The sequence below is a fragment of the Arachis ipaensis genome, chromosome B4, assembly GCF_059453495.1.
Source record: "Arachis ipaensis isolate K30076 ecotype BB chromosome B4, ASM5945349v1, whole genome shotgun sequence".
NCBI lineage: Eukaryota > Viridiplantae > Streptophyta > Magnoliopsida > Fabales > Fabaceae > Arachis > Arachis ipaensis.
The window spans coordinates 147037640-147063681 of record NC_142439.1 but is presented as its reverse complement, the minus strand read 5'-3'; the positions used below and the strand labels follow the sequence as shown (position 1 = coordinate 147063681).

Below are 26042 nucleotides of genomic sequence, written 5' to 3'. Positions count from 1 at the left end.
TCATATAAAATTTAAAAACAAAATTAAATAAATAAAAAATATTTAAAAAAATATAACAACCGACCATCTTTCACCTTAAAGAAAAAAAATTAATGATAAGGGTGTTTGCGGTGCGGTTTTGATCAATTTTGAGTCAAAAACTCATTCGATCCGAACACTAGTTTTACTTGCAGTGCGGTTTGGATTGGATGCTTTTTTTAAAAAAATCCAATCCGATCCGATCCAATTTTAAGCGGTTTGGATTGGATTAGATTTGCGGTTTTGTAAATTAAAAAAATTAAATACATATAACAAGTCTCAATATCAAATTTTAAATAATTAACAATGACATAACAAATCTCAACAATATCTTAAAAAACCAACAATAACATAACAATGAAAATAAAATTCTAGGTTAGTTAAAATAAATAAATAAGTAACATTTTGAATATAAAATATTTATTAAATAATAATAATACATGAATAATATAAAAATGTATAACAAATTGAACATGTTATAAGTATAATTGTAAATATAATAATATTATAACACATTGTGCGGTTTGGATTGGATTGGATCAGTTATAAAAAGTAGATCCAAAATCCGATCCGATCCAGCGGTTTGCAAAAAATATAATCCAATCAAATCCGAATTAGTGCGATTTTAGTTGGTTTTCGGTTTAAATTATATTGGATAAGCGATTTAATTTGGATCGGTTTAGATTTGAACACCCTAATTAATGATATCACAATATTTTGACAATGAAAAATACATAATAGCTGTCTAAGTTATTTATTTAACAATAATATCTAGCAGATCAAAGAGTTTAATTAAGCAAATATTAGTAGCTAGTGCCGCCCCCAATCCTTACTAATTAAGCCTCTAATAGAGTCAGAGAGAGACTAATTCCGCCTTCTTTAATTTGGCTCATCAATTTTGTCATGCTTACGTTCAAAGCACCATCTCCTTTCACACCAAACAACTCCTTATAAGTAAGTAAGTAATATCCCTTAATTCCACTACTACTCATATATATAATATCAAAAATATTATTTGTACATTAAAATCAGTCACTAAAATTAGTCGTATTTGTGTATAAATATATATATAGTTTAATTTATTTTTAATATATATTTGTATTATAATATGTATTTTATACTGAGGACTGACTTTAGTAGTTGATTTTGGTGTACACGTAACATAGTCGATATATATATATATATATATATATATATATATATATATATATATATATATTTAATAAGTTCAACGCATCATCAAATTATTGCTTTAATTGCTCCAGCAGTTTACAAATTATAAACTCATATGTGTATGTATTTGCCTTATTTTACAAGAAATCAAAGTCACACATTCACTCACAAAAAGTCAACCCTAAGAAAGTGTCCCACACACACTACTAATTTATCAATTAACCTAATCAAAAAAATCAAATCAACAACCCTTTTATTATAAATACCACCCTTTTATATCTCCCCCAAATTCCAATTCCAATTCCATTTGCTTAGTTTTCTTCTTCTCTCTAAACTTTCTCAATCATCATCATCACCCACATACTAAATTTTCCAAAATTTTATTCTTTTACAACCCACACACCAAATTTTCCAAAGTTTTTGTTTTTAATTGATACATATATACAAATTAAAGATTTTATCATATTATTATTATTATTATCATGATGAAGAGAGAAAGAGAAGTGATTGAAAGCATGACCATGGCAAATTGCTTGATGCTACTATCTAGAGGAAGTGATCAATTTAGGGCAACATATTCTTCAAGTTTTTCTTCTAATTATAACAACAACGACGACAACAACAGCAACAGAGTGTTCGAGTGCAAAACATGTAACAGACAATTCCCTTCATTTCAAGCACTTGGAGGGCATAGAGCTAGTCACAAGAAGCCAAGGTTGAATGATGATCATGGTGGCAATAACAAAATGGAAGATCAACATCAATTGGAACCTCAAAAGCCTAAGACTCATGAATGTTCCATTTGTGGGTTGGAATTTGCAATTGGTCAAGCATTAGGTGGACATATGAGGAGGCATAGAGCTACTTCAAATTTGAATCATCATAATGGAAGATTATTATTGCATAATAATAACAATAATAATAATAATAATTCTTCTACTATGAGTAGTAGTAGTGGTGGTAGCACTAGCCTTGAGTCAAAGAATAATAGTAAGAGAGTTTTGGTTTTGGATTTGAATTTGACACCCTTTGAGAATGATTTGGAGATTTTGAAGATTGGAAATTGTTTGTATTGATGAGTAGTATAGTTAATTAGTGTATTAAATTATAGGAAGATGAGTGTTTTTAATTCTTTTTTTTTTGAACTCTTTACATTTTGTAATTTTTCATTATCACACTGTAAATTTGTTCATTTTTAATTTCTTGGCCTCAATTATAGAATTTCATGTTATTTATTTACATGGTAATAACTAATAAGTCAAATAGAAAATTGTTTGCATATATAATTTACGGTAAAAACTCAGATGAAGTTGATTTCACGTGAAGTTGATACCTGAGAGTTATTAGATGAAAATTTAGTCAAATCAGTCAAATCATTTAACGGCTCTCAGATATCAACTTCATGTAAAGTCGACTGCACCTGAGTTTTCACGATAATTTATTCTTCAAACTACTGCTGTGAAAGTTAATTAAAAGCTTGATTAAAATCTATAATTTAATTAATAATTATATAAAAAATTGACTAAATGATTGGAAGAAAAATATTTATCCTTAGCTTGATCAGTTTATTTTGATTAAAATTTTCAAAAACTCTAAAACTAAATTTTTAAAATATGCAATATGTAATTATTTATCAGAAAATTAAAAAACAAACGCAGCCATACAATTATATATTGTGGATGACATTTTACTGTTCATTTTATATATAGACGTTTAATTTCTTTTACAATAATATATTATAGCGAGTTCAATTACTTGCAAATTATATATAATTAAAATTTTAAACAACCTGCCTAAAGCGTGAAAAATAAACAAATGATATAAAACCCTTTTTATATTTGATGCGATATTGCTTTCAAAGGAAAAAAAAATAACGAAGGTTTATATCTCTGACTTCTCATAGATATTCAATGATCATTGATTTGATGTGAACATTTAATTAATATACACACATCCTTATAATATGTAGGTTAATATACGAAAATATTTGATAAAAAAATAAATATATTTTATTTAATATTTATTAATTATTATAATAATTAAAAAAGGTTAAATAAGATAAATTATTATCGATTAATATATTATAGTTTCGTTGCTAATAAATTGGGTAAGGAAATTCGCAACTGCCAACGCCGTGCACTTCAATATATATTATTCATCTTAATTAACGGCTGCTATCTAGAAGCTCTCTTAATATTAATTAATAATCAAATTATTGTTGTATTCACAGTTTCACACGCTAAATATAAAATTTTTAAAGAAATATATTAACATGCAACGCTTGCTACTTACAGAATTGTTGGTAGCTACTAGCTAGAGTTTGTTAAAGATAAAAGCGAAGAAAGTTTGTACTTTTTCAATCGTTTATTCAGTCTATAGATATTTTATGAATTAACCTAAACTTTTCTGTAAAAAGGAAAAGATATATTAAAAATGGACCATGCATAAGTTGTTAGACCAAAAAGTATGGTAAACCATGTGCTTCACAAGTGTTTCTTGGTTTCTATTTCTTCAATTCCCACCTTTTCATCACGATATACATAGAGAGAGAATTATTTTTTATAATAAAATCACTACTTTACAAAAAAAATTTTGTTATCACGGAGTCACGATGGCAGGACAAAGACTAATCCGCCGCGATACTAAATTTTATTTAAAAGTTTGTTGTTAGCTAATAAATTGCTACGACATGCATAAAGTGAAATTCAAATTTCCAACACTTATTTAAGTAAATTAGTAAATTAATTAACTACTATATTAACCCAACTTAATTTACTTTATAAAATTTAAACCGATGGAAAACACAAGGATAGTTATATCTAACTTTCAATTGACAATTTATCATTACCCACCAATAACTTAATTAAATAACTACTGACTCCATCAGTTAATCATCCTACGTACCTAGCTATAATCATAAAGTTAGCCTAGCTAACAATATTTGAAAAATTATCGATTATTTAATAAAAATATAATTATTCATATAATTTATTTTACTAATTTAAATTTTTAGAAAAAAATAATTTATAACAAAATAATAAAACTTTTATAATTTAAAAGTTTAATATTTGGTTTTTATTAATTTTAAAAGAAAGATTTTTAATAAAAAGATAATAAAAAATATATATAAAAATTACATAAATTTAAAATAAACTTTAAGTAAAATTAAATTAAATATATAATTATTCGTATATTTTTTTATTAATTTAAATTTTTAAAAGAGTAATTTTATAACGTTATCATATCACACGATCTTTTCCCATTTTGGGTGTTTCAAAGGAGTGACAACTTATTTAAAGTTTTAAACTATTGCCTAACAAGTGATGGTATTAATTAAGTAATTTTTAGATGGTACGACAAGTTAATTAAATTAAAAGAGTTACTATTACACGATAATATATAATATTGTCCGAGGAGTTAGAATTTGTGTGGATAATATATACTTTCCGATAGGCGATTGTGACAACTACTTGGCGTAGATACTACAAGAGACACGAAATAAGTTATCTATTAATTCTTTTAAATTTTATTTAATAAATTAAAACCATAGGATAATAATGATGTGAATGGCAATTGTTATGATGAGTAAATAATCAAATTTATTTTCAATGAGTTATAGTTTAAATGGTATAATCTTTTTATATTTATTTAAGAGATTATAAATTTGAGTCTATTTATTTTTAATAAAAAAAATCAAATTTATTTTAAAAAATGATTTATTCTTTTAAATTATCATTTAATTGTTAAAAGATTTATAATTAAATTTATTTAATTTTTAAAAATTTAAGTTGATTATATTAATTTTTTATTATTTTTATTATTTATGATGTCAAAATTAAATAATATAATATATTAAATGACATTATTACGACAATATATATTTGACAGTCATAATTAACGATTAATATGATAAGTTTATAAAATTAGATCAAATTAATAATTTAAATTGAAAAATTTTAATATTTCAAAAAAATTTTTGATTTAAAATTAATTTAATCTAATTATATAAATTTATCATATTAACAGTCAATTAAAATTATAAAATATGTATTTAATCAGTGTAATATTACTTAACAAGTCATATCAATAAATTTTAATATTATTAATAACAAAAATAATAAATGAATTAATATGAATAACTCAAAATATTTAAAAGATAAATTTAACTAAAAAAATTTAAAAATTATTTTAAAAAAATAAATAATTATTTAAAAACGAATTTGATCATTATTCACGTCTCAATTCATTGTATATATCAGTTTATATTACCTGGTAACGTTATTTAATTTTTATCTTCTTCAATGGACGATGGGAGCAAATTCTGAAGTGATAACGTTTACTTGGTTACGAAGAAAACAATGTGATTATATGTAATAGGGTAATTAATTAATTAATCAAGTAGACTTATTATTTTTTGTATTCACTACAGTCATCATCATTAATTATCACCATCTATATCATCATCTATCATATCACCTCAATAATACAGTTAATGTCAAAGTTTCTCACTTTGCAATTTCCTTCGTTTTGCTTCATAATTATCACTTTATTAGTCAGCAGGTCGCATATAATTTTTTTAACAAAAATCATAATATATATAGAGAGCTACTCACGTATAAAGACGCTTAAAACGTCTTTTTTTAAAGGCGTTTTTTAATAATTAAAATTTAATCTATATAATCGATCAAACTGTGTTATTTTTGTTAAAATTAGATCAAACAAATCGATTTAACCGAAAAATTGATAAATCAAATATTGAACCAATTTAAATTAATATTTTTTATAAAAAATGATTATAATACTCTTATTATAAAAAATAACTAAAATATTCTTATTATATATATTAATTTTAAAAATTCTAAATTCTAATTCTATGATGGCATAGAGAGAAGAAAAGAGTTAGGATTTAGAGTTTTTTAAATATATAATAGAAATATTTTAAGTCATTTTTTATGATAGGAGTATTATAGTCATTTTTATAAAAAAAATATTAATTTAAATCAGTTCAAGATTTGATTTATCGATTTTTCGGTCAAATCGATTTATTTCGTCTAATTTTAACAAAAATAACACAGTTTAATCGATTTATAAGTTATATTTTAAGTGTCTTTATGTGAGTGGTTATATATATATATATTATTCTCTCAACAAAATTCTGATAATATTATTCCTTTTAAATAATGAATTAAGAAATTTAATGGCCCCAGAAAAATGCATGAGAGATTGAAGAAAAATGTTTTTCTTGGATGCTTCAGTTCAAAAAAGAAAAATAAATAAATGATAAGATGCGGAAACTATTATACTAATTTCATGGCTGCCTGAACATGTTAGTCAAAGAGTGGAATTTATTTATTATTATTATTTTTTTAAATAGATAACAAAAATTAAACTATGTCGGTTTGTTAACACATCTAGAACCTCAAATTAGAAAAACAAATTCTCAACCTTTCTTCATTATATATCAACCACAAGTTACGTACTTTTATAAAACGTTTACTGTTGACATATTTTATAAATTGATTTAATTTTTGTGGGCATATTAAAATATTACCCTTCATTAGAATTCTAAATTAAATTAAAATTACAGTTTCTTTTTGTTAAAATTTTCAACCAAAAATAATGAAGGTATTCCACTATATTCCATGGTTTTATTTTACAAGTATAATAAACGTTTATATTATTAAAGTTTCTAGAAATAGTGTAGTGTGTATGTAGTGTAATAATAATTAAATACTAGTTAGGACAATTTGATTATTTTGGTACAACCTTGTTAGGTAGCTTGCAAAAGATGTGTTGGTCCAGCAAGGGATATTTCAGTAAAAGTTTGGTCTAATAAAGCTTCTTTTTCCAAGTACTATATAGTAGCAATGGAAATTATATTATGCTGTTTTTTTTGGTCCCCATAGCTGACCTTGTTATATTCCTACATTTAGATTTCACACAAGCCACTTCAAATTTTATGTTAAGAATAGATTGATGTGTCTTCGAGTTGAAATATGACCAGATTTGTTAATGAAACTTCCGTTTGTAACTCTTAGGAAAAGTCATAAATATCTTTTTCAGGAAGATAATTTTGTATTATTATTATTATTATTATTATTATTGAGTAAATAATCAAATTCGTTCTTAAAATATCACTAATTTTTTAATTTGGTATCTGAAAGATTTTTTAGTCAAATTTATTTTCTAAAAATTTTAAGTTAATAACGTTGGTCCTTCCGTCACTTTCTTTGTTAACGGTATCAAAGTTTACTAATATAACAAGTTAAATGATATCACAATATATATTTATGAGTCTTAATTAATTATTAATATTTATAAGTTCATCATAAAATTAGATCACATCAAAACTTAATTAAGAGAAATTTTGAGACATTAAAATTTCTCGATTTAGGATTTGATTTGATCTAAATTCATAAATTTATCATGTTATTCGCCAATTAAAATTATTAGGTGTGTATTGCAGTATCACTTATAGTATCATATCTGCAAATTCTAGATAATTTAATCAAATTATAGATTTGATCTAATGTCATTAGTAACGGAAATGACAAAAAAACTATGAGTAATTTAAAATTTTTAAATGATAAATTTAATTAAAATAATCTTTCGAAAATCAATTTGAGAAATAGATAATCTTTCAAGAGATTAATTAATTTGATCATTTATTCTATTATTATTATTTAGTAGAGTTAAGTTTCTTGAAAATAATAGCATGAAAATATTCATAAATAGAAAAAAGTATAAAATAATATAGTAAATTAGTAATAAGCATGAGTGCATGAGCAAGCACGCAAGCATAAAATATTAAGAAGAAAAATTAAGAAAAAGTCAAATGGTTATTAATTAATGTTTGGTGTATAGGGAGAGTAATGAGTCGGTACCCACAGTTAGTTAGCAACTTAACTAACACTTAAGCGACGGCGTGATCAATGCCGTTTATAAATTACAAAAGCCATCATCGTAATCAAAACGACAGCACATGCTACCAACCCAACTAATTAAGTTTTAATTTCATTAATATATAAACTTTAATTTTTTTAAATGACAAAAATTTTGATATTATATTATAAAATTATTTATTTAAAAAAATTAAATTGATAAAAAGAAATATATAAATAGAGATATTTTTAACGAAACAATTTTTTGTCTTTAATATTATAATGATTTTTTTGAAAAATATAAAAAATTGTAAAAACCAATTTTCTAAAATAGCTTAGTAAGTGTTATGAAAGGAAGTAGCACGTCAAGAAGAACAATAAAGTCAATACTATGGTAAGTCAATGTTATTACTAATCTCCCACCATTAGAGCAGCAAAACCGCCAACATCATATTAATTTGTTGCATGTCATCAATGTTGACTTTCACAACTCTATTGTTTGACTTGTTTGTTCTTATGATGTATGTGGATATGCATCATGCATATCACAATTTCTGCTATTGTATATTTCTCACTCTATTTTTTTTTTTTTCATTTTGATATTGGTACATTATTCTTGTTTGTTAATTATATATTTTAGTTATGATGATCTGTGGCATTTTCGAATAGAACGACTTGTTTGCAAATTAAAGCAACTTATCAATTCACAAAGATACATTGATTTCTTGCCTCCACAAATATTCTTATAGCAAGAATTAATGCTGGTTGCATTAAACAATTTTCCTGTATGTATATATAACTTGTGTATTGAACTTTAGTCCATAAATTGAAGAACACTAAGTATAATAATATAATCAGTTACTATAAGAAAGCTAATTAAGGTGGTTAAATATTAACCTCTGAGAAAGCTGTGATTTAGATTTAAATAATTTCTTTCTTGTATGTATGTGTTAACATTAGATATTTTTTGCTACCAACCAAGTTGGGTTGGTTTAGTGGTTAGCTCACTAATCCGCTTAAGCAAGTGTCGGGGGTTCGAATTCTGTCTTGTGCATGCAGCAACCCATTGATTAGCGACAGACAGATTAGTCCTTGGCCTGTCGGATTAAGAGATACCGTGGGAAACAAAAAAAAAAAAGATATTTTTTGCTACCCCATTTTAGGGAATAACTTCAATTCTTGCTTACATATATAGTGGCACAAATGTTCACACGGCAAGAATAGATGTTTATGTATCTTTAATTTTGGCCCTTTATTTATTTGTTTATTTTATATTAACTTTAATTTATCTTGTGACAAACACATGCATTTGCTCAAAAGCCAGAGATTCTTTGGATTATATATATATGACATATAAGGCACCTTATTATGGCAATTATATTTATATAGCTCATATGGCCGATGTAACTTTCCATTTCACAGTTGCTAATAATTTGGCATTTATATATACATATATGTTCTTGTTAATTATTTAGTTTCGTATATATACTTGCTTTTTATTATATAATTTCATCACTTTTAGTGTGGCTGGTGCTGCTCAATCTAGCTACTACCCACTCCGATCCTATTTCAACTTTTCCACAAAAGGAAGCAAAGGAATTTATCAAATTGTTATATTGTTTGGATAATATTATTTAAGGTACATTATCTCAACTTTTGGGTGCTATGAATACTTAAGATCATCTAGTGATTTTTTTTCCTTTTCCTTTTTAGGGTATTCTATATAGAAAATGTTTGTTCACCGTAAGAAAAACCTCAAATAGCGACGGTTTTTTAGGATTTTGTGATAATTTTTAATCGTTGCAAAATAAATTATCAATGGTTTGAGAACCGTCGCCTTTAAATCGCATGAATTAAAATTTGCAGTAGCTTTTAACAATTATTGGTATAATTGTCGTTAAATAGATAAAATTATTTGCGATGGCTAACAATTATCACTATTTGAAAAATAACCGCCGTAAAAAAATAATATATAATTTTTTTAAAAATATAGCAAAAATTTATAACCACTGCAGTCTTCACAATTATATTAAAAGAATTAATTTTTCACAAAATTATTTAATTTCTCTTACAACTAGCCAAAAAAAAAAAAAAAAAAAAAACTAAACTAAGTTAGCTTGTACTAATTTTTTTTTACTGGAATAAAATCTAAAAAAAGAGAATTTTTGTTTAACAAAATCTAAGTGTCATTAACCAACGATTATTAATACTATAAAATTGATCATTATCTCATTAGAATTATAAGTAAAAATGCCTCATGAATAATAATAGAAGGAAAATCAAACACAATAAAAAAAAACACCAAAAAAATATAACTCTTATGAATATTCAAACAACAATTCATTCTTTCAAAAAGCAAATAAAACATAATCAAATATAAGGATTTAATAATAAATAAATAAAATAGAATAAAAAAAAGCTACACTACTGTAGCTAAAGTCTTTTCTTCAAAATAAACTCATGAACCAAATGCAGCAACAGAAATATCTGATACTCTAAAGCTTGGCTCCCTAGGATTTGATTTTTCATGTTAAAATTGCTTTTAGCAATATATTGAATCTAATGACAGAACATAATACATATAAATATTTAGCCAAGAAATTAAAATCAAAATTAAAATATCTATAAAATGTATATAATAGCATTTCATTAAAATTAGACTTACTTTTCTAATTACTTCTCCCTTGCCATGATTTTTTCTGACTTTGTTGCACACTTATATATTATTGTGAGGTTAATCTTTCAAGAATTCTCCATCATCAAGACGTTGGTGGACACATCATCATGGCATTGTTGTTTTAGTGGGATGGAGCTCTCAAAAAGGAACATCTTTTCAGGTCAATGTAAGTTTATATATGTTATTGAATAAAACTACATATATACACACCAATTTAATTATATTTATTTTAGCTTAACGTAACTTTCTTCATATATGATGAAATCTAGGGCTCCTTTAGTTTTAGGATATAGTTCCACCCCCTAATGCATGAATCTTTGTTTAATTATGCTAAAATAATTCCATTCTTCTATTTTCTAATTATATTAAATCACATATTATACTATGTCTAGTTTATTCAAATATATTGATGAGTAATATTATATAATCAATAAATATTATTATTTTTAGTTAGTACTTAACTAGCTTAATAATAATTTATATTTATATTTACAGATATTTAAATATTTGAGTAAAGTATCGTTTTTGTCCCCAACGTTTGGGGTAAATCCTATTTGTGTCCCTAACGTTTAAATCGTTCTATTTATATCCCTAACGTTTGTAAAAGTGATTCAATGTTATCCTGCCGTCAATTACACATCATGAACACTTTAGTTTGAGTTTTAAAAATCTCTTCTTGAAGTTAGAATACAAATGTCTGGGATAGAATCGATGATCTACTCTGAAAAATAGCTCATCAAAAGTTGAAACTAATTCGTACAACATATACATAATTCACTTTTCTAGGATATAATTGAATTTAAACACAAATAGTAGGTATAATATTAAAATCGAACACATCCAAATGAGACCTAATTGAGAATGAATATATCCAAGTGAGAATAATTAAAAAATATAATCTGATTTGTTAGTATAATTAATAGTAGGATAACATTGAATCACTTTTATAAACGTTAGGGATACAAATAGGACGATTTAAACGTTGGGGACACAAATAAGATTTACCCCAAACGTTGGAGACAAAAACGATACTTTACTCTAAATATTTTGTACACAAAAAATATATAATTTATACTTATATTTATCAGAATTTTGTATACATAAATTAATATAATTTATTTGTTAAAAATAATTTAGTGTTTATACTGGACAAATAATAACTAAAAATTACTAATCTTAAAAAATTTCTTTATATTCATTATTAAAAATATTATAAATGGTTACAATTAATTTATGAGTAATCCTAGAGAGAATCAAATTTTTTTCCAATGTTACCTAATTATTTATGATTCTTTATACTTTTTCTTAATTATTATCTTTTTTAATTAGCTGATGTTCTGTATATGTTTGGCAGATAATTATATATTTATATCTACTAGCTATTTGAGATTGGTTTCAAACTATCAAGCCACACTTGCCATTGAAGAGAAAGATCATTATTCAAGTTATTTATGCACGAACCTTATTATCAATAATTCAGGTAATCATTATTATTTTAGCTGACTTTTCATATAACAATTATTAGAATAGTCTTTATATAAAGTTTATAACTAAAATTGTGAACATATATATGTCAAATTATTTAATAACAAAAAACAATGTTAATGGGTGAAGATGGTGAGTTGAGCAACTCCAATGATATATTTTTTGGATATTAGTTTTGACTTTTATAGTAACTAAATTGATTTAAAATTAAAATTTGCATTAGACATAATTTTTGAAATGATATTAGCACCAGTAAGGAGATATTATATCTAATAAAATGCTCCAATCTTATTAAATAACGTTAAATTAAAACAAAACCAAGCATTGGAGTGATGAATTTTATATTAAGTTTCAAATTAACTTTTATGATACATCATCCTACAAATATTTATGTGATACTATATGAAACCTAAAATAAAATAAAACCAAGAATTAAGATGTTCTTAGTTACTAATTAACATATCGGTTCCGCTACGTTACCAATAGCGTTTCTGTTAACTTCTGCCAACTCTTATTTATAACTGTGTTTAATGGAAGTGTCTTCGTGGATGTGTCTAATAAAAATGTATTTTTTATGGCCGTGTTTAATAGAAGTGTCTTTATAGATATATTTTTTGGATGTATCTCTTTATATATGTGTTTAAAATATAATAATTAATTATTATTGGTAATAAGTTGGCAGATAATATATTGGTAATCTATACTTTTCCTTTAACATATATATCCTATTTTTCACGGAGGAAACTGAAATGGCAGATAGTGTGGTGAGTAGCATTGTTTCGTTTGCGGTGGATAACTTGTCACGGCTACTTGTTGGTGAAGTGAAGTTACTTTCTAGTATGGAAGATGATATTACTTCTCTGCGTAATGATCTCAAGTTCATGGTAGCGTTCTTGAAGAATTCTGAGGGAAATCGCAACAACGAATCGGTGAAAGAGATGGCGGACCAGATTAGACAAGTGGCTTTCCAGTCTGAGGATGCCATTGACACATATGTTGCTAATGTTGCCAGGCACAAAAGCTTAAACAAGTTGAGGATGTGTTTCTACTGCACAGGCCACGTGGCAATACTTCATGAGTTGAATGCTCAGGTTAAAGCAATCAAGTCCACTCTTAAAGGTATATATAGAAACAAAGTCATGTATGGCATTGATGAGCATAGTGGTACTACAAAAGGACGGAGCAGGTGGTGTGGAGTATCTCCAGATCAGAGAAGAAGGAGAGATGTGGAAGAAAGAGAAGTGGTAGGATTGGTGCATGAGTTCAATGTGGTTATGGAGAAGCTCATGGAACCAGATCCTAATCTTAACGTGGTTTCCATAATAGGCATAGGTGGTTTGGGAAAGACCACCCTTGTTAGGAAGATCTACAATAAAGATGAGGTGAAGAGCATGTTTGATTGTTGTGCATGGAGTTATGTGTCCAATGATTATAAAATTAGAGATCTACTTTTAAGCCTTTTGAAATGTTTTAGAATCATCCATAGATGAATGTAAAGATTTGAGTGTGGATGAACTGAAGAAGAGGTTAAGTGAATGCTTGAAGGGAAAAAAGTATCTGGTAGAGCTTGATGATATTTGGAAAACTCAATGTGGGATGAGTTGAAAGAGGCGTTTCCAAACGACAAAAATGGTAGTAGAATAATCATAACAAGTCGTCTAAAAGAAGTAGCATTATATAGCAATGCAACCCTTGTGTATGACCTTCCTTTTCTTGATGAACAAGTTGGAAACTCTTCTCCAAGAAGATCTTTGGAGATAAAGAGTGTCCATTTGAGCTAGAGCCTCTAGGTAGAACAATAGCTATCAGAGTAACGGGTGGAAATGGATAAAGAATGGGTTCAAGTTGGCTACTATTATCACCTAGTGGATTGAAGGCATTCATCCATCTAAGGTATTTGAAAGTCCAAACATTTTCTACAAAGATTTTCTATGCTATCTTTGGAATCTAGAAACGTTGTATTTATGGCATGATGAAGTTATTATTCTACCAAGCAAAACATGGAAGCACAAATCACTCAGAAATATTTTTATAAATAAACTCTCATCGGTTCACCATAACATAGAGGAAAGGAGCATCAATGTCTCGCATTCGACACTATAACATTCCTCTCAACCATGTCTCAGAGTGAGGTTATATTGGTAAAAACTCAACTTGTAATTATTTTTAGGTGAGGTTAATAGTCAATAATCGTTATATAATAATTTAATCAAATATGTTAAATCATCAAATGGTTTTGGACTATGATCTTCACATGAAGACAACTTAATGCTAGTCTTCACCGGTTATATTCATCATCAACAGCCAAGCAACGCAATTCAAGTTTAATTTTTCTATGCTTTTCCATATTTCTTGATTGTCGTTTAGTATGTTTCACTTAGATATGTGTTTCCATCACCATGTAAACTAACTATGCCAATATTGAGGAGATGCTTTAATGTTCTTGTGTGTTTTACTACTAATGTTATGGGTTCATTTTTAGATGCCATCCATAGCCAAGCAAGCCAGCCCAATAGTTTAATTTTTGTATGCTTTTTGTTGTGTTTATTTTATTTTATTTGATTATTTGGATCTTTGTACTAATTTTTTTTAATTGGGTCCTTACAAAATTAAGTCAATTATTGCTAAAAGAGATTTAATTGAAAAAAAAAAATTTAATACAAGGACACAATTTAAAAGAAAAAAGGTATAGAGACTTAATTGAAAATTTGGCGAAACCCTAAAACAGAGAGACTGGATTAGCAAATTAAAGCGATTTAATTCACAAAGATGAACTAATGCTATTGGTTGAATTTAACAATTAAACTTATGTCTGTAAAGAAGACTCCACATACATGATCCAATAATAACTCACAAACACACCCTTCATCTTCAGGTCTTCAAATATGAGCAAACTAATAAAGATGGTTAATCAACTTTTGAGAATTAAATATGTGATTTAGATTAGAAAATTCTTTTCTTGTAACGTACCTCTATGCCTAAAAGATAATGTTATGTAGTGCTCTTATTCTAAAGTTCTTTTCGATTTTTTATTTTTATTTTTTGATTCTTCTTTTTTGTATGTAGGTTTATGATTAGAATAGGATTGAAAGAATTTGAGATTTTTTTAGGTTTAATAATTTTCTTAGCTTTTTGGATGCTACTTGTTTGGAGAGAATTTGCATGTTTAATGAGTAAGATTGTGATTGAGGAAGTTTTTGGATGTGATTTGGAGGAACTAAAGCTAAATTCGAAAGGAAATTAATGATCCTAAACGGTTAGAGATTCGAGAGTGTCAGCCAGTGTAATATGTGTGTTATTCACGCTCTTATCAAAATATTATGACTCATTAATAATTAATGAATGTTAAATAAAATAAATTTTGACTATTTTTTTTTGTTTTTCTGATATTATCGTATTTTTTTATTATACATACCTTTTCGATTACTTAGCATAACTAAAAACCAAATATGAAAACTCAAATCACCAAGACATATAAACTTAAAATAGTTTAGCTAACATGTATTTTTTGGACACATAATAAAAGGGCAAATGACGCATATAAACCAAATAGAGGATTGTTTTACACAATTCCACCAAAGAAAAAATATTATTAGGTTTTACTAAGAGCACTTTTTTATATAGTTCGAATTAGAGCTATTCGAATTACACATACCATAGTAATTCGAATCATACTGATTCGATTCACACACACTAACACACGCTTATTCGAATCACCCTGATTCAAATTACACACTAATGTACACTAATTCGAATCACCCTGATTCGAATTACACACACTAATTTGAAACAGCATCATTCGAACTAGTCCAGAATTTCGTGACCATAGTAATTCGAAACAGGTTGTTTCGAATTACCCCCTGTTTTCCCTATATAAAGAGTTCGAAGTAACCTTATTCGAACTACTATTCTAAATCCACGCCCCACCAAATCCCAGAGAAAACAACCCAGTACAATTCCAACAAAGGCTTGAGCAGAATATTTAGCTGATGGGGGATAATCCGGATCGATTTTATCGTTTGGATGGAGTAGTCCATATAGCTGGTGTTATCAATGAAGAGGTCAGTACGAACTTGTTCTTTTAAAATATGAGCGAATAAGTTATTTTTTTAATATATATTTTTACCTTTGGTGTGTTAGAATGGTAGTCATTATGTACCGTTGCTAAGTTAGATAGGATTGCCATACAAGTGGTTTTGTTAGTGGTTTTGTTAGTGAATGATGTTAGTGGTTTTGTTAGTAGTAGTGTTAGTGGTTTTGTTAGTGAATGATGTTAGTGCAACGGCAGCAGGGTATGCGTCTGGGCGAGAGGTACGTTCCGTACTTACAGATGGCCGGCTTATACCATCTTACGGGGCTGAACGAGAGATGGTTCAGACTGGATGAGCCCCTGGTCAGTGCGTTCGTTGAGCGCTGGCGTCCGAAGACGCACACGTTTTATATGCCATTCGAGGAGTGCACTATTACATTGCAGGACGTGGCATACCAGTTAGGACTGCCGATCGATGGACATTATGTCAGTGGTTGCCTAACAGATTTTCAAACATACATCCAGGGTGGTCGGCCAGCGTGGGTATGGTTCTAGGAGTTGCTGGGTGTGTTACCTCCACATCATCATCACCATCATCATCCAGCAATGCATCACCCATCCCAGCCGGTGCCCCACACTGTAAAGAAATCGACACCCTCTCCACGATACCAACTTCTCCGCCACCACTGCAGTTGAGATCAACAGCGAACGACGGGGAAGCGACAGGCTCGTCCCGAGGTGCATTCACAGGCACGGACGAAGATGCACCAACAGGTCTCGAGCTAAAACCGGCTACCGTGCCTAGAGTTTGGGTATTCCGATCCGAACCTCCCGAACTAGATACCACATCAACCAACTTTGTCAACAACTCAGGTGTCCTGACCTCGGAAAACTGCCGACGACAATGGAACAGGACCTGCAAATCCTCGTCACTTCCTATAATGAAAGAATCATACTTCACGTCATCTCTAAGCACTGATATCGGAATGCGATAGAATAACTTCTGAACCCGTTTCACGCCTTGCAGCTCAAGTTTCTGTATTATAGAATTCAAGAAGTTATCGAATCTCATCGTAGGTCTCATAAAAGTACTTAGAGGATCTTTATCAGTGAACTTCACACCAGAGCGTGTTTTTCTCTTAATCGACCCTCTATAATGCACCAACACTACACAACTCTTCTCACTAGCCATTTTGTCTCACTCAAATGAACTCAATTCACGTTCACACCATATTTATACACGTATGGGGCTTCCTAATTCGAAACAGCCAATTTTGAATTATATATACATAATTCGAATCAGCTAGATTCGAACTGCCTATTGAATTGCTCACCATATAATTCGAATAAGAGTGATTCGAACTGCCCCATGCATGATTCGAATCAGTTCGGTACGAATTACCTAGCATGCATACTCCCTCATAATTTGAACAGCATTGATTCAAATTACTATTGTTTTTAGTTCGAATTACATAAATACATGCTTTTGGTTGATCCATGTCTTATTTTTCGATTTTGGTTGAATCATGTAATATCTCATTCAAACTGGTTTAATACTGCAATTTGTCCCATAATAAAATTATTAATTAATTTTTTTCATACAAACGATATAAAATTTAAATTTTCAATATATTTATTATGCATTTATTAGAGAAAACTATTTAAAATTTTCTATTACTAGCAATTTTAACTTCTGCCTTAAGAAGACAGGTTAGTTAAACCCTAATTTAAACGATGACACACAAAAAAATTGACTTTATTTTTAAATTAGTCAACATACTCATTTTCCCTTGTTAGTTTTTGTACCAAAATTTTTTTCTAAGAGAAATACTTTTGACGGTAATATCAAAGAAAGTTTCTCCTTGCAACGTTGCTACCTTTGATGATAAAAATGACAACTAACTGCTTTATTTATATGTTTTGCCATTGTGATTTCAGTTCATCCACTAGATTTGTGAAATCAACAAACTTTATCAGTAACTTGAAGAATCAATGTGCCTGCCAATAAGTAAAAGAAAAAGGTACACGAAAGAATGTGTAGCTAAAAGCCTAAACTCAAAAACATATAAAATTCAAGAATTAGTCCTAAAACATACAGTCACAATAATAAGCATGTATATTGTACTCCGGAGCGGATCCTCTCTAGTGAAGAAAAAACTGGATGGTGTTAATTGTAATCTCTTATCCTTTATTGTTTTTTCTCTCATATTTATTTTTGGTCCTACTTATAAAGTTAATGGTAACTGATAAGAGATAACACTTCATCTGCTCAGGTGTTAAAAAAATTAGAGAGGATCCATTTCCTGTTGCGGAAATGTTTGGTAACCAAAGAAAATTAGACAAAAACAATCATAACTTGCCTTATTTAACATTCATTAATTGTTGCGACAATAAATGAATATTAAATAAGACAAGTTCTGACCGTATTTTTTGTCTCCCTAACATTACCCCTCCTGTTGTACCCATCTTCATAGCTAACATTCTACTATGAATTAATTAACATCCACTTGCACATGCATCCACTTGGGTCTGCTCAATCATGTCATAATTAATTAATGGGATAAGTTGATCTTAACAATAATGTAAATTTGTTTAGGCGTAAAAATGCAAATTTTTAACTCTGCATGCGAGTAACGACAACACTCTACTAGTCTACTGTACTCCACTAAGCTAGTGTTGGTGCATAGATTATTTAATTGAATTAGTACTTTTCATTTCTATTATAATATCACAATTACCTTTAATTTCTTTTATACCAATGAATTTTTTAAGCAACTTGACATTACTTTTTTGAAATCGTCTTATCTTACCCTCTCTATTCATACTGTGTATGTCTTGCTCTTCTTCCCAGCTTTTATATGTAATGTAACACACAATCACTACTACTTTACTTCTTAGTTCTTATGTGGTTAATTATATGTGTGCCTTCTCTCTTAATTACTGGTACGTTCTGATCATTTATTTTCTCTCATATATATTTGATTGATTTGATTCACTTTATATTTTCTTTCTTTATTGTTTTAGGGAAATTGGGAAATATATTCCATTTGAATAATAAGGATACAGATCTTCAAGATTTTTCACTTATTGGTGAATCATACATAGTTTGGCGAGTATTTGGATATGTATTAATAACTATGCTAATACTTGATTTTTTCTTTTCTGGCAGATTTTTTTTTAAAACAAGGATCTGTTTGGTGGTTAATTTATCTAACAAATAATTAATAAAATTTGACAAAAAAAAAATTGTATTTTAAACAAGCAAAGAACAAGATTTAAGTAGTTAGCATAAGGCTATTCAAATTTATCATTTATTTTTATTTCTTTTTTATATTTTCTTTAAGAGAAAGAGGTTTTTTAACGAAAAATGAAGCCCAACAAATAGCTATTCAAACTGTTTATGAAGCTTACTATATAGATTGAAGAAGAAGAACCATTGCTATATTATATTATTACTGTAAAAGTAATATTAACATCATAAACTTACTCATATATAGAAGATTTGAAATAATTGATAAAGAGAGATAGCTAGGGAAGAGTAGTGTAAGGGAGAGATATAGCAACAGAACAAGGAAAATAAGAACAAGCAAATTTTTTAAGAAATTGCTCCTAGTTATAACTGCAGTAAGGTCCAGTTTGGGTAACTAACTTTATTAAGCTCCTTTTGATAAAATAACTTAAACAATAAATGATTCTGTTAAAAGTAACTTATAAATAAGTTATTTTGTGTTTAGATTTTTAACTCTAAAAGTGCTTATTTTAAAGAAATGTAATGAAAAGTAGAAATATTATGAGAGAAGTCATTTTTTTTAACTTCTCTATAAGCTCCAAAATAGCTTTTTAGAAAGTTGCAATTTGGTTTTAAAAATTGCACCCGACATTAATACTACTACTTTTTATAAGTTAAAAATGAAAAAAAACTACTTCTAGAGTTTCCAAACGGCCCTAATAAGTATCGATATCTACTTATTTATTTTGCTTCGCTCATTTTTTTAGTTTTATTTCTAGTGGACTGAATTACCATGAGCTATGTAGATGTGAATAAGATGTTTAATTTATACAAAATATTTATTTCTTAGAAAAAAAGATTATTTCCAAATTCTTTTAATTTGATATAATATGGTATAAATTTTACAATATTGTCCTTGTTATTAAATATTCACTCATCATCTCCTTAATTTATTTTCATGTCAAGTCAGAAAATGAAATTGAATGACATTGATGATGGATTATAATTAACCCACCATATATGTTTGTTTGTTTCTATCTAATATTTATTTTCATTAAGAATTATTCTTCACATATAAGTTATTTATACATACAAGTTTATACAAATTATTTATATTGTATTATTTAAAAATTTTTGGTGTATGTATATTGATAAATTTTGTATAATTCAAACTCTTCCTTTTCTTTCTTGCATTATAAAAGTGAATTTTATTGAATTAAGATTAACTTGTATAAACTTGTATGCCAAAAAAACTTGTATGTGTAGCAGGTCTGTTTCATTAATTGTGGATGAATACTAATTAAAGCAAGTTCTGTTGTTTTTTTTGTTTCTCTAATATTATGTTATATTTTATTGACTTCCTTCTGCATAGATGATTTTGCTTTCTTGCTTGCCTAACACTCAACAATGTCCTCTCAATTTTGTCCTAGGATTGTAAGATGGTGGACACTGTTGTATCCTTTGTGCTAGACAACTTGTCGCGGGTGCTTGTTAGTGAAGTGACATTGCTTTCAGGTGTGAAGGATCAAATCAAACCCCTAAGTGAAGAACTTAAGTTCATGAACATTTTCATTAAGAGTTCTGAGGGAAAACACGATGATCCCGTGGTGAGAGAAGTGGTGAACCAGATCAGAGATGTAGCATACGAAGCTGAAGACGTGATAGACACCTATGTCGTCAATGTCAACAATCAAAGAAGCAGAAACATGTTGGGAAAGTTACTCCACAGCAAAGACCATGTGATGACGCTTCATGAGGTGAATGATCGGATTACCACCATCAAGAGAAGGATCGATGATATCTATGAAAACAAGTCTAAATATGGCATCCAACAAGGTGATTTTGAAAGTCATTTTAGAAACAAAGAATTTGCAGAAGACTCATTGCTTGCAAGAAGGAGGGATGTGGAAGAAGAAGAAGTAGTTGGCTTGGTGCATGACTCCGATGAGGTGATTAACCACCTCGGTAGCAGAGGAGATTCGAGTCGTAAAGTTGTTTGCATACTAGGCATGGGTGGATTGGGAAAAACCACTCTTGCTCGAAAGATCTACAATAGCGACAAGATCAAGACCATGTTCCGTGTGTGGGGTTTTGTGTCCAATGATTACAGAGCTGAAGAACTCTTAATAAACCTTTTGAAGTGTTTGGGATTATCTGTAGAGGAGTGTAAAGATTTAAATGATCAAGAAAAAATGAAAGGAGAAGTCAGAAAACGCATGAGTGGAAAGAAATATCTGCTAGTGCTAGACGACATCTGGAAAACTCAAGTGTGGGACGAGTTGCAAGAAGCCTTTCCCGATGACGACAAGGGTAGCAGAATATTAATAACTACACGTGTTCAGGATATTTCTCACTATACAAGAGCAACCTTCACTTACAAACTCCCATTTCTTGATGAAACTCAAAGTTGGGAATTGTTTTGTAGAAAGGTATTTTGCAAAAAAAATTGTCCTCTTGAACTAGAACCTCCTGGCAAAGAAATGGCTAGTGCCTGTAAAGGTTTGCCACTTGCCATTGTTGTGTTAGCAGGTATGGTTGCCAAAAAAGAGAGGTCACCAAGAGAATGGCATAAAATCAAGAATCATGTTTCTTGGTATCTTGCTCAAGAGGAGGAATATCGAATTGTGACCAATATTCTGAAGCTTAGCTATGATGACCTTCCTCAAACATTAAAGCCATGCTTTCTTTATTTGGGAGTGTATCCTGAAGATTATGAAATCCATGTGAGAACATTGTGTCAACTGTGGATAGCTGAAGGGTTCATTCAGAAAAAAGAAGTTGGACCATCGAATTCACCAGAAGTAGAAGATATTGCCGACATGTATTTAGATAAGCTGGTGGAACGGAGTTTGGTGCAAGTTGCAAGTAGGAGAACTGATGGGGGTGTGAAGACATGTAGAGTCCATGATCTTCTCCGAGACCTCTGCATTTCAGAGAGCAGCGAAAATAAGTTTATGGAAGTGTGTACGACATTAGATGCTAACAAGTGTAATCCCCGTAGGATGTCTCTCCAGTATAGAGGAAACCTGAGGCTAACCAAAGATAACCAATCATCTGCACGCTCTCTGCTTGTATTTGGTGAAAGAACTATCTGGAAGAGTAAATCAGAAGGGTGGAAACAGATAGAGAATGGTTTCAAGTTGGCTCGTGTATTGCATATGAACCTAGTGGAGCTACATTCACAACCAAGTGGATTGAAGTCATTGATCCATCTAAGGTATTTGAAACTGATAGTAGGTTCTCTAAGAATTGCAGGTGATGTTTTAACTTGTATATGCAACCTTTGCAATCTAGAAATGTTGCATCTAGAGTTTCATCGTGACTCCGATCATTTAGCTCTACCAAGCAAAATATGGAAGCTGGAGTCATTGAGGCGTATTTATTTTCGCCAACTGTATGCAAAGTGGGATTGTACTGGAGTATCAATGTTGAGTGTAGAAAATGGGGAAACAAGTATGGAGAATCTCCAGACTCTGGGTTTCATTCATCTCGATTCACAACTAGCAAGTGTCCTTAACAAGGGCATGTTTCCCAACTTGACAAAACTAAGTTTATGGCAACATCTAAATAAGTCAAATGATGAAATATTAGAGAAGATTTTGCAGTGCCTAAACAAACTCCGTACGCTAAAGGTACATAACATCAGTAGGCTTCCATTAGATCCGAATGTGTATCCCAGGAGTCTCTCCAAGATTACCATAAGACGCCACTGCGAAATAGACTCAAGATTGATCAAGACTCTGGGACAGCTTGTCAACCTGCAAATCTTGAATCTAGAGTTAGCAAGCATGCATTACGATGTTAATTGCGCGGCTGGGGACTTCCCACAGCTTCAAGTGCTACGTGTGAAACTGTACAAGAGGCTCCCTGGCAGGTGGAAAATAGAAGAAGGAGGAATGCCACATATTCGATATTGCGACCCTGAAAACCTGCTCAACCGTGATCAAGACTGAAGTTATATTCATCATCTACAGTCATTAAGAGAAAAGGACAAATAGGTCCCTGACTTTTTGCCCTGCATTGACTATTGAAAAATACTTTTAAGTCCCTGACCTTCACAAAACTTAGACGGATCAGTCCTTAACGGAGGCATTTGGACGGATCAGTCCCTGACGAAGGCATTTGAACAAAGGGACTGATCCGTCCAAATTATGTGAAGGTCAGGGACTTAAAAGTATTTTTCAATGGTCAGAGACAAAAATGTCCGCGGGACAAAAGGTTAGGGACCTATTTGTCTTTTTCTCTCTTAATTTTTCTATGCTTCCGTGTGTTTTCAGATTATAGTTCATTATTTTTCATTACTAATAGTGTGTGACTTTCCTGGTTTTCAATTCCCATAATAGTTCTCTTTCTTGTTTAAAAGTGGAGTGAAATGAATTGTATATTATTCAATTTACTGGTGTTGATTGTTTGGATTCAGATGCATTTCATACTGAATTTGAAGATCTTTTTTCCAAGGAATGAAATCCAATAGTTGCAAAGACAACAATATCCTTAGTAAAATGAAATTGAAGCTATTTAAGGTGTTTGAATGGAAGGAAAGAAAGATTGCTATGTTGATAAAGAGCATCCACATTCACAAAGTAAAGGGTTTCCTTGTTAATCTCTAATAATCTGACATTTTAGAACAGAGAGACCGGATTAGCAAATTAAAGCGATTTAATTCACAATGATGAACTAATGCTATTGGTTGCATTTAACAATTAAACTTATGTCCGTAAAGAAGACTCTGTAAACATGATCCAATAATAACTCACAAACACATCCTTCATCTTCAAGTCTTCAAATATATATATGAGCAAACTAATAAAGATGGTTAATCAATTTTTGAGAATTAAATATGTGATTTAGATTAGATAATTCCTTTCTTATAACATAATAAAAGATAATGCTATGTGATGCTCTGATTCTAAAGTTCTGGAGATTTTTTTTTGACTTTTTGACTTTTTCTTTTTTGTAGGTTTATGATTAGGTAGGGTTGGAAGAATTTAAGATTTTTTTAGGTTTAATAATGTTCTGAAGTTTTTTGGATGCTATTTACTTATTTAGCTTGTTTGAAGAGAATTTGTATGTTTACAGAAATATTTGGTAACTAAAGAAAATTAGTAAAAAATAGTCCTAACTTATCTTATTTAATATTTATTAATTATTACAATAATTAATGAATGATAAATAAGATAAGTTTTGGTTGCCTTTTTTTTTGTCTCTCTAGTATTACCGACATGTTTAATATTGTGATTGAAGAATTTTTTGGATGTGATTTGGAAGATCTGAAACTGAAATTGGAAGGAAATTAATGATCCCAAATGGTTAGAGAGAGGAGTGTAAACTGTGTAATATAGAGCTGGCAATGAGTAGGGTAGAGAGTAGGGTTTGTATCCTACTCTAACCCTACTTGCGAGTTGAAAATTTTATTAAAACTCTATCATATTTTATCTGTGGGTTGAGAACCCTACCCGTACTCTAAAATTCTAAACCCTATCCTATCTTATCTACAGAAATATCAATTTTTTTAAATAAATATAAAATTCAATCATTTCGAATTTCATACATATTAATAAAATAAAAAATAAAAAACTAATGCTCTAAATTATTAAATTAACTAATTAGTTTAGTGGTTGCTTCATTTATTATAAGTCATTATACGAAGAAAATTATGAGTTTAACTCTCACCTCCTTCACTATATATCTAAGTTTTATGAAACGGGTTTAGCTAATATATATTTTTAGGACACATGATAAATGTAATAACCAGAAAAAAAAAAAAAAAGAAGATAAGACGTGGGACCCACTCCTAAGTATATTTCTTCCTTCTCTAACTCTAGCCCCGCACTCACTCACCTCTTACCGCCGCACACACCCTCACTCACCTCATACCTTCTTTCTCACAGCACACACACCCAAATTCAACAGAAAAAGAAAGAAAAGGGAAAGAGAGAGGGGAGACCGCGAGAAGAGAAGGGAGGAGGAAGGAGGGAGCTGTCCACGCGAGGAGAGAGAGGGCCACACCTCGTCACCGCCGGCCTGGAGCTCGCCATTCGTGTCTTGTCGCGTCGCTGCTAGCCGCGTCCAGCTCGTTGCCATCGCGTTGTCATCAGAGGCTAGAACCGAGAGATGCATCCGAGAGAGGGGACGAGCGTGAGAGAGGAGACGAGGACGGACAGCCGCCGCGCCTTGTCTACGTTGCCGCTGAGCTTCAACCGCTGCCATGCCAAGTCGCCGTCGCCATCATTGAGACAGAAGAGAGAGCTCGAAGAGAAAGAAACAGAATGTGCGAGAGGAGCCGTCGTGAATAGAGGGTTGTTCTGTCACCAGTCGTCGTTCGGGTGAACCTTGGTTGCTAATGGAACTGTTGGTGCTGCTGGAGCTAAACCGTTCCTGTCAATAACCCAAACTATCGCAGCTCCACCTTGTCGCTGCCCTAATCCAAATCCTACGCTCATTCGTTCCATTTTACTTCAATCCTCCTCACCTTGGATTTTGGCACTCCGGGTTCGGTATCTTCGGTCCCTTGAGACCAAATTGTGAGTAGACTTTATATTTATAATT

At 29.8% G+C, this 26042-nt stretch overlaps 3 protein-coding genes across 3 annotated transcripts; all 3 read left to right on the top strand.

Annotated features, from left to right (window-relative positions):
* The first annotated feature begins 1472 nt into the window (after window positions 1-1472).
* Window positions 1473-2430, top strand: LOC107638191 (zinc finger protein ZAT7). The gene has a single exon (XM_016341359.3). The coding sequence runs from the start codon at window positions 1674-1676 to the stop codon at window positions 2265-2267; it is 594 nt and encodes a 197-aa protein (XP_016196845.1). The 5' UTR covers window positions 1473-1673; the 3' UTR covers window positions 2268-2430.
* A 10553-nt stretch (window positions 2431-12983) lies between these two features.
* On the top strand, window positions 12984-13839 carry LOC107637450 (disease resistance protein RPP13-like). Its single transcript, XM_016340862.1, has 2 exons — window positions 12984-13623; window positions 13709-13839. Exons 1-2 carry the CDS (start codon window positions 12984-12986, stop codon window positions 13837-13839), a joined length of 771 nt encoding a protein of 256 aa, XP_016196348.1.
* A 5203-nt stretch (window positions 13840-19042) lies between these two features.
* LOC107635644 (disease resistance protein RPP13) lies at window positions 19043-23578 on the top strand. The gene is made up of 2 exons (XM_016339168.3): window positions 19043-19207; window positions 20924-23578. Exon 2 carries the CDS (start codon window positions 20933-20935, stop codon window positions 23444-23446), a length of 2514 nt encoding a protein of 837 aa, XP_016194654.1. The 5' UTR covers window positions 19043-19207; window positions 20924-20932; the 3' UTR covers window positions 23447-23578.
* The last annotated feature ends 2464 nt before the right edge of the window (window positions 23579-26042 follow it).

Coding starts and splice junctions, on each gene's coding strand:
- LOC107635644 (XM_016339168.3), top strand. CDS start 20,933: ATGGTGGACACTGTTGTATCCTTTGTGCTAGACAACTTGTCGCGGGTG.
- LOC107638191 (XM_016341359.3), top strand. CDS start 1,674: ATGATGAAGAGAGAAAGAGAAGTGATTGAAAGCATGACCATGGCAAAT.
- LOC107637450 (XM_016340862.1), top strand. CDS start 12,984: ATGGCAGATAGTGTGGTGAGTAGCATTGTTTCGTTTGCGGTGGATAAC. Junction 13,624..13,708: donor CAATAAAGATGAGGTGAAGA/GCATGTTTGATT, acceptor GAAATGTTTTAG/AATCATCCATAGATGAATGT.